The sequence below is a fragment of the Lolium perenne genome, chromosome 6 (assembly GCF_019359855.2).
Source record: "Lolium perenne isolate Kyuss_39 chromosome 6, Kyuss_2.0, whole genome shotgun sequence".
In the NCBI taxonomy this organism is placed as follows: Eukaryota; Viridiplantae; Streptophyta; class Magnoliopsida; order Poales; family Poaceae; genus Lolium; species Lolium perenne.
This window is the reverse complement of record NC_067249.2, coordinates 6996646-7006670: the sequence shown is the minus strand read 5'-3', so window position 1 is coordinate 7006670 and position 10025 is coordinate 6996646. Positions and strand designations below refer to the sequence as shown.

General features: G+C 43.6%; 1 protein-coding gene across 1 annotated transcript; it reads right to left on the bottom strand.

Moving 5' to 3' along the window:
- Nucleotides 1-293: 293 nt before the first annotated feature.
- LOC127310838 (disease resistance protein RGA5-like) lies at nt 294-6226 on the bottom strand. The gene is made up of 2 exons (XM_051341472.1): nt 6090-6226; nt 294-2124 (listed from the first exon to the last, which is right to left on the bottom strand). The coding sequence occupies exons 1-2, from the start codon at nt 6224-6226 to the stop codon at nt 294-296; spliced, it is 1968 nt and encodes a 655-aa protein (XP_051197432.1).
- Between the last annotated feature and the right edge of the window lie 3799 nt (nt 6227-10025).

The window sequence follows — 10025 nt, the reverse complement described above, 5'->3', positions numbered from 1 at the left end:
ATTCTCCGTTCGTGGTTACCTCTTCAGCGAGTGGAGAACCGAGACCTGTTTACGGAGGTCTGTACACGGTTGGAGGCTACGGCGAGGGATACTTTTTCCCAACTTGGGTGGCAGCATATTCTACGGATAGATGCCCCACCTACTTCTTAGGCGTTATATGTTTCATCTTGATGTGTATCTCGCCTAGTTTTTGTTTTTATCTTTTTCGTACCTGAGACAACATAAACGGCTGTGTGCATCCTGGTTATGCAGAGGCTGGATGTAATTGCTTATAAAAGTAATGAAAGCATCCTTTATCGAAAAAAATCAGATTCTAGAGCACCCGTTTCGCAGATAATTTGTGAAGACAATTCTTGGAGTGCTAACAAGTGCTCGATGCCGGCAGGTGCGACTGTGACCCCATCCTGCTTCAACCAGCGGCCACTGAACTTCAGGCTGAGCCTCTGGAGCCTGGGCATTGCACCGGCCTGCAAGGTCATGTTTGATGGGCATCCTATTTTTATATCAATATTTAAACACTCCAGAGCAGGGAATGCTCTACTCCCACTGATGACAATCTTTTGATAATAATATGCTAAGCTGATTTGGATATTCAGGCGACTCAATGCAGGTAACTCCGCCAGGATACTAGCACCATCATCTAGCAGCTCCATAACCCCGCATTGTAACTCACAGAGGTTGCGGAGTCTCCCCATCCAGCTAGGGACGATGCTAAACCAGGAGTTTTTTGAAATGAAGAGTGTCTGAAGGCGGTAGGGAGTTGGTGGAGGAGACAATGGAAACAAGCCATCTATGCAGCCCACCCCATCAACCAACAGTAGATCCTCTAGGCTACTGAGTCTTCCTAGAGAAGAGCAAAGAGCATCCATTTGTTTCTCCATGCCAGACTGATGAGATCTGCATATGACAGATAGGTATCTTAGATTGGCCAGCTCCCCAAGGCCCTTGATATTATCCAGGCTATTTTTTTCAATTTCAAATCCAGTTAGATGTCGCAGGGATTTTATGTGGCCAATTCCATAAGGTTGCAATACTGCCAAATCTTCATATCGTTTATAGTGCACCTTGTGCAGATGAAGGGTTTCCAACTGTTGTATCACAATAGTTTGTATTGGTAGCTCAAACCAATGAGGTTCACTGATCTGTACATACCTTAGATGGTACAATTTACACAGTCCAACATATGAACCAAAGCTGAGGCCGTCAGTACAGAAAACCCGCAAAAACTTGAACTCTGAAAAAGATGGTATGTTCTGACTGTCCCCAAACACCATAAGTGACCGGACTTGTGACATACTAATGTCTTCCGGGAGCATCGTGGAAGAGAAATTCTTCACACGGATAGACAGCCGGCGGATCTTGCAGTCCAGTCGTGAAATGGCTTGTTGGTTGTCCACTATAGTGAAAAAGTTATCTTCCGCAGACTTAATCAAGATAAGATCGAGCATCATGTCATGCACTTTGCATGTTGTCACTGATCCACTTTTGTCAAAATCTACTGGTTGAATAAGGCTCCTATTCACCAACTCATTGAAACAGCTTCTTGCAACCTTCTCCACATCTTGTCCATTCTCTTTAGTGATAAAACCTTCAGCTATCCATTGGTGTTGCAGATTATATTTGTCTATCTTGTAATCCTCTGGATACATACCAAGATATAGAAAACATGACTTAAGATGAGAAGGAAGATCTTTGTAGCTGATGTTTAAGATTTGCCTCATCTTTTCCAATGTGAGGTTTGTTATTGATCCCAGAGAGTCCCTTACATGTTCCCACCTTTCCATTTGATAGAAGTTTTCACTTGCTAGCATGCTGGATATAGTGATAATTGCAAGAGGCAAACCGCCACACCTTTTGAGAATTTCAACCGATATATCCCAAAGCTCACGAGGGCAAGCTTCTTCGGAGCCAAATATCCTACCAAGAAACAATGTTATTGAGTCTTGGTTGCTAAGAGGCTTCATTTCTAAAATGTGATGACTTCCATGCAAGCAACATGCTTTGGCCACATCCTGAATTCTAGTAGTTACTATTACTCTGCTGCCAAGATTATTTTGTGGGAAAGCACATTTAATAACATCCCATGCTTCTACATCCCATATATCATCCATTACAATGAAGTACCTAGCAAATATTATTATAACAGTGTGAGTGAAATACAATATGTATCACAAAGTGGAGCAAATAGTAAATTACTCTAGTCAGTCAACTATTAGTAGCGATGTAAGAACAATATAGCCACATTACTCTGTGTTAGTTTTGTTAAAGTAGGTCTAGATGTATTATACCTGTCATGTATACTTGTACGTTGTATTATGTACACAGCTGATCTATATATAAAGAGATACGTGGAGAGGCATTGCCCCACGTAAAAACCCTAAAAACCCTAAACCCTAAACCCTAAACAATACGGAAGATAATTTAATCAATTGTCCAAAAAAGTCGTGCCACAAATCATTTTTTCGGACTTATTCACTTTTCCTATTGTGTGACCGGTATTGAACCAAACTTCAAGTTTTGCAAGACCCACTACCACCACTCATCTGCATAGCTTAGTCCAGCACCAGCGTCATCGGCCAAGACACTACACCGCCTGTCCGTTTCACTCAACATTGCCCACGCCATCACTGGCCACTGCTCATCGGGATCTGCCAGAGAGCTAGGGGTGGATAACGAGCTATCTTGGCTGGATTCCTTGTTAAGCTAGCAAGTTCAAATCCTCAACTCGTCTTGACTCCCTAAATACTAGAGTTGCCTCGCCAATCATAAAAAATTACTATGCCAATAAAAAAAAAACATGATCAATTTTGTAAAGCAGCAACAAAAATGCACAAGTGAATAGCGCCCCGTACTAGAGAAACAACCCTTTAACACGTTGTGTACCACAAGGAGTCCGCAATTTGGAATATGAACTTAAATATCCAATGATTAAGGGAGAAGGCATTTTGGCTCATATGAGCATTTGCACCCATTATGCAAAATAATTCAAAATTAATTTTAAAAATGTTAAAAAAATTTGACATAAAATTTATGGTGTACATTATGACATTTTATGTTCGTACATAAGTTTTTGTGAAAAAAATATATTTTATGTGGCATTTACAAAAAAGATAAAAAAATGTCCTTTACGTAGTCATGTTGTAGCATCAAAATTTATCCTTTTTACAGGATACAGAATTTTTTTTTTCTAGAAACTTGTGTACGAACATAAAATGTCTAGATGTACATGCAAAATTTTATTTCAAATTTTTTTAACACTTTAAAATATATTTGCACACTACGGGTGCATATGCTCCTATGAGGCAAAGTGGATTTCCCATGATTAAGTCCATACTATTACTGAAGAGTCAAAATAATATTGCTGGGAGGGGCATTTCTGCACATGGACACAGATGCACATGTTATCTTGTCCATGCGTTTTCTTTCGGGATCTGTGCCCAGCCTGCTGTTCTTCTGCTATACGGCCTACAGAAAATAGAGGCAATGGGTAGGCACCGTGCAGATTTGGTGTGTACTGGGCCCGTGTTCGACGGACGCTTGCTCATTCCGGTTGGCGAACCTGGGTCTGTGGTACATGTTGTTGAGAAATATGGACCCGTGACCCGTGGTACAGAATTCAGAGTCCACGAGATACCTCGTTGCTGCGAGCTTGAGGGGCATCGAGGGAGAGAGAAGCAGGTGGCATGGAATATGGATTTCTTCGAGCATGGAGTGGCCGTGCCTGAGAATGAGGACCCTGTAGATCCTGTGAATGGCGGGAGGGCATGAGTCATGGCCGCAAGAAGGACGCGGCAGCGAGTGGCGCTGCGTCCACTGCCTCCGTCGGTCCGTCCCATAGCTCGTCGGTGCTAGCTTGTAGATCTGGAGCTGCGCCTGCTGACCCTGCTAGAGCTAGTTTTTGATCAGCCGACATGTCGCTCGCGGCCAGATAGGCACGCGCGTACAGCTGGAAATGCGTACATCTCGAGCTGACGGGTTGAAGCAGAAGCACACAGGAGATGTAGAAGAGCAACTCTAATAGTATAGCCAGTTGTTGGCTACAAGCAAGATGTCATGTTATCTATAGCAAATAAGTACAATAATTGGATATAAAAATATACAGTACTACTTTCTTAATTGATGACCCACCTTTCATTCACACAACTGCCTAGGAGCACGTGCTAGAGTAAGCTCTTGCATAAGAGCTCACTTACATTCTCTCTCCTCTAACTTGATATAAATATGTTATTTTAATCCTTATAGCTAGCTGACTAGGACTTATTGTACTTGCTCGAATTGAGTGTGCTGGTTGAGCCTCACGAGGCAGCGCATCATGGGAGGCGATGAGGCGCAGGTTGAGGACGCCGGGCGGCACGGCCGCTTGGCTGTGGCGTGATGCACTTCGCTGGTAGCCATGGAGGAGTGGGTGGAGTGGTGGCGGCCTTCGCCCCCGGCGGCGGTTCGGCGGTGGTACGCATGATCCGCACCGCCCCTTTCCTCTCTGGTGATCCGGTAGGAGTGACTGGCGGCTTGGGGTTGCTGGTCTAACTATTTTTGGTGGCGGTCCTCGGGTTTCTCTCATGCGAAGATAAAAACCTGCCGGAGGCTAGTCTGCATTGATCTAGCTGGAGTGATGAGTTTCGAAAGGCGCCACCGACGAATGGAACAGTGCATATTTTGCCTGGAGTTTGCTGGATCGGGTGGTACTCGGTCGCGCGCACCCATGATTTTATTACGACCGTTAGGTTTTGGAGGGAGCGGCGCGAAGTTCTATTCTGTGTTGACACCAAGTGACTGTTTGGGCCATGGTGAAGTTAGAAGAAGGAATATCATGAAGGTCGGATTGGAGGACTAGCTAAGGGAGGTTTAAGTCTCCACGATTTTGAGGGACTTGCTTGCCGTTCCGGGCTCCGCAGTAGTGGTATGAAAGTGGGGGCGGCAACACAGGTGAAGTTCAGAGTCCTACCTTTCAGGGTGAAAACCCAAGGTCTGACCTTAACTGGTTGTGCCTAGCAATGATCTTGTTGGAGGCATTGTTCTGACAGCGGGGACTATCTTCAGGGTGAAAACCTAAGATTATTGGTCGGGCGACGACGGCGCTGGTGCACCATTCCCTTCTTGGAGGCATCGCATTTGGAGAGTCTGTATTTCAGGTGTTATCTTGGTGGTGGATGTATTACGGTTTCAAGGTCTAGGATGCTGTAGCGGGACTTTTGTTTCTTAGTTTTCTTTGCTCTATTTTAGCTGTGTGCATCCGTACTGCCATTAGGGTGTTGCGTTGTTGCAGAGGCTAGGTGTAATTGGTATCTTTTGATATTAATATATTTTCTTTGTCGAAAAATAAGGACTTTATTGAACGCACAACTACTATTTTACTCGGAAGGACCCATACACTAATATTGAAGAAATCACATGCAATTTTGAGTTACGGGCTACTTAGTATAGCTAGGTAATGTTTGCTGCATAGATAAAACTACTACAATGCTTGCACAAAGTCTACGGCTGGTTATAAGAACATGTATCATCTAATATAAACACATATGACTGCTTAGAAACACACCGTACCCGTCTTACAAGTGATTTATGGTCCTGTGAAACCAAACTTTTGTGATAGCCATTCGATTCGTAAACGATTCGGTGCAAAAGAATGTGTGTGAAAGGAGGCCATCACACACGGTTTATTTAACTGTGTGCGTTGTAGAAGAGCATCGCCCACCCTTACGTGGTGATGGTAAGGTTTGCCGTGTGGGATGGGTCATTTCAGCCGTGTGTGATAGCCTGTTCCGCCTTCGAATCTCAAACGATTTGGTGAAAAAGAATGTGTGTGAAAAGAGGCCCATAGCGCACGGTTTATGTAGAAGAGCATCATACACCTGAAGGTAAAGTTTACCGTGTGCACGGGCCATTTTAGTCGTGTGGGATAGCATGTTCTGTACTAATGCAATACCATATCAGCACACACTAATCACTCCGATAAAAATTGGTTAATATAACATAGTACAAATAGCTAGAAAATTATTCGAGGAGAGTGAGAGCACTAAGTGAATGCATTACATGTTTTGAGACATCAAAGACAATAAACAAGAACACACAAAAAGTATAATATGTACCTTTCATTTTGTAGATGTTCCCTGAGTATGTCGATAAGAACATTTAACGCCAAATCATGAGAAGGTGGTGCATCCCCAAGCTGAAACAACAAACTATAGAGAAGTCTTGGGATGTTCGGCCTTTGAGACTGTAACATCCCAAGTTTCAACCAAACAAATAAAAAGAGAGAAGTCCCTTACTCAATTTTCCCAACAAACAAAAACTTTTCTATTTTGCATATAGTTTCCATATAGTTCTATGCATAGTGTGCTTTTCTTTTGTGCAATTGCCATGATGAGTGTTGATATGATGATCACTTGCTATTAGACCCTAAACTAAGATCACAAAACCCTAAATAGAGGAAACTAAGAGAATTGGAAAAGAATTCCAAATTCCCTCTCATACACATAAGAGCAAATTTACAAATCTTCATCTTAGGCCACCATTGCTTGATCTATTGTGTGTAAAACACTTGTATATCAAAAACAAACACAAATGCATCAAAGAAACCAAAATCAAATCAAAAGAAAATTCAAATTTCCATCACATGTGATAATGGTCATATGACCACTTTTTAACATCTTCACTACTTTACCCCCATTTATCTTCTGGTTCCTCAACCAAACTTAGTAAACTATGACCACCTCATCCAAGACCAAGTGATGATGAACAATTTTGGTGTTGACCATCACCCCTAGAGTTGACTAGGTTGACCAGCACAGAGTTGACAAGATGGGATATTGAAACAAAGAGAAGATGATCTCAATTTTGAAATCTTGCAAACTTTCATCAAATTGACCACCACCACCACCATTCTATCACTTTATTTATATGTTTGAGATGCACCAAAAAGATTTCCAAAATTCGAAGAAAAAGTTCTTGCGGGCATTATGTCGAACAGTTGGCAGGCAACATTCCTGGTTTGCCCTACACCTCTTTACCCAGCAGATTCTAGCCTAAACCACCTTTAGCCTGTGATCATGAAGCCCCTCTGCATCTCCTGCATCGAGCCTGGTACTTGCTTGGTCGTTTAAAGTCGAGAAACAAACCTAAACTATGGCATGCCGTGGCCATGCCGGCCACCTTTGGTCACCTCCTCCCTGACCCTCCCCTCTCTCCTCCACCTTGTCCTGGAGCATCTAGAGGACACAAGGACTCTGCCAGTACCCAGCCCGAGCTCGCCAAGGCACGGCATTGGCCAAACGAGGCGTGCCCAAAACCTTGCCAGTGCACGCCAGTATGCGCGCTCACCGCGTACTGGACGCGCCAGAGCGTCGCTCGCCCCGTCAACTCAGTCCCTCCCCTGCATCCCTACCACTGCGTCGAGCATCACCTCCCTCTCCTCTAGCTGCTAGACATGCTCCATAACGCGCAGAGGCCATGTCACCGTCGTCCTCGTCGGAAAGGCACCGCCGTACCCGTGGCACTCAATACATGCTCCTGATCGATCCCGTCCATCTTTTGCAGCGCCGAAAGCTGGTTAAGCATCGCCATGCCGCCGCCCATCGAGTGCTGTACTCGCCTTGCCCCTTCACGCCCCAGAACGGCCGCGCCATGGACGACCTCTCACAGCACCCGCGGCACCCCTCTAACCCTATAAATAGAGCCCTCCCTCAACTCAACCATGCACACCATTCGACTCACCTCCCTTCTCTGCTTCTCCTCGCACCAGTAGCTAGTCCAATTACCGCCGGAGTCGCCGCAATTGGAAGCTCGGAGCCGCCAGTACCCGGAGGTTGCCGCCGTTGATTGGAGCCTCCCCAGGCGCTGCTACCTGTACCAGTCGACTCGGCACCCTCGCCAACGTCGCCGCACACCTCGCCGCCGACCGCCGGAGCCTTGGTACGCCCTCCAACCCCCTAGGCTCACCGCCGGAGCCACGGCCTCTCGTCGGAGACGACGATGCCTGGGCGCCGTTGATCTCCGTTCTAATCCAACGATCCTCCGCGCACGTACCGTTTCGCTGTTTTAAAAAGACACTGACGGGTGGACCCCACCTCGTCAGACGGCCCACTCGCGCTGGACGCGTTGCTGGGCTGGGTTTGTCTGTTTAAATCGTTTTGGGCCCGTAGGCTTTTCCCGCGCGGCCCAAATTTTCAAAATTCGTTTAATTCATTTTCAGCTCAATTTCAATACTGAGTTCAATTTCAAATTTGAATAACTTTCAAACTACTGCACCAAATTTAGCAAACTTTATATCTCTGGAAGGCCCATGAAATTATCTAACTAATGCCACTGGTCCCATTTCCAAATTCGTAGTAGATTTAATCTGCTAAAAATAACAAGACAGGGACTTTGGCAGATTCAAACTTTATTTAAAATTCAATCAAAATTGATTTTTGGTTGATTCCAACTCTCATAGATCACAAATGATGTACTCTAATTGATTATGCAATAATTTAGCCAAGTTGTTTGAATGATCATGGACTAGATCAAAATAGTGGCTATGGAGCCATTTCTAGTGCATTTAAACTTGGAATTCAAATTCTTTAAATAGTATGAGAGCCTCTCTCTCATTTAAATCTTGATCTTAAGTAATACAAGAAGAGGTAATGACCTTGGGTTAATAAACCTCTGATTGTTATTCCCTAAAGATTTTAAATCATTTATATATTAGTATTAAATTGCATAAGGTTTAGCACGTTATTTAAACTATGCTCACTCATAATAGATATGAAATGTTGACCTTGGTCAACTTATATTTCATACCCTATTATTATGGGTGGAGGTTAAATCTTAAAAAGATAGAATGAGAGGAAATGATTTTCTCTCCAAAGGATTAAATAGCAATTCAAATCAATACTTATAATGAGAGGAAATTATTTTTCTCTTAAATAAGAATGAACCAAGTAAATTCACCATGCCATGAATAATGTGATGTTAGGATTACTTGAGTGAACCCTTTTGTGTGTTTAGCCTAGCATATAAGTTTGGTGTGGTGATTATATATCCCTTATTCGTGTATAGACGCTAGTACCGAGGAAGGTCAAGAGGAGGAAGTCTACTCCCAGGAGGAGGAGGAAAACTTTGATCACTACCCTACTCAAGGCAAGCTAACACTCTCACCAAGTTCCCAAGTGCAAGGCTCTAATGGAGCAAGGCACCATTACACTTAATTTTCTGTTCAAAGATCCAACCCCCAAGTTTTATTCTTACAAGCTTTTGCTTGGTTATTTTAAAGCTTGCTTTTATAGTTAACTTTGGTCTAAGTATGGAGTAGAACAAGAGTATCAAACTTAGCCTAAGAAGCTTATGAGTTAAGTAGCACTCATCAAGACTAGTTGCTAGTGCTAACAAATAAAAGTGGCTACTCTAGATGGGAACATGTGACTTGTTTTGAATTTGAAACCTTGGAATGATGATTCATTCCATTGAATGAATTTTGAACGTGAAGATGACCAAGAGAAGATGGTGATTTTTGATAAAACTGATATTGGTTTGGATGCGATACCTTTCCAATTCTTGAGTACCCCCACAATACCTGATTATGGGTAGGGCTTAACTAGAAATTTATACATCTTAGTATGGGTTCCCTCTGAACAAGCATCATAGGGGTTATGCCGAGGCTGCCTCCGTTGTTGAGAAATGATGTGAATTGAGGTGAATTGTACGGCCAAGCCCTGTGCAGTTCCCAGGTTGACAGTTGGTCTTCCATGGGAGGCCAAGCTCATGGGGAGAGGTGCCTATACTAGGATATGTAAGTGAAAGGTTAGGGTTGATGATCCGCGTACTGAGTTACGAGTATTCAGGGTTATCTCTGACGGATGAAATCAAATGTTGTGGCACAAGTGTGCAACCTCTGCAGAGTGTTAAACCTATTCGAATAGCCGTGTCCGCGGTTACGGACGATTGGAAAGGCCATACTGTTCCCTTGTCAGAACTTTTGTCTTAAAAAGGAAATGTTGAATTGAAAGGTGATTTGACTGAATCCCAAATGAATTGTGGGAATGACACTA

Bases quoted from the DNA above. Each gene is read 5' to 3' on its own strand.
- LOC127310838 (XM_051341472.1), bottom strand. From the start codon at position 6,226: ATGTTACAGTCTCAAAGGCCGAACATCCCAAGACTTCTCTATAGTTTG. The intron at 2,125-6,089 runs GTACATATTATA...AATATTTGCTAG, and splicing joins GAACATCTACAAAATGAAAG to GTACTTCATTGTAATGGATG.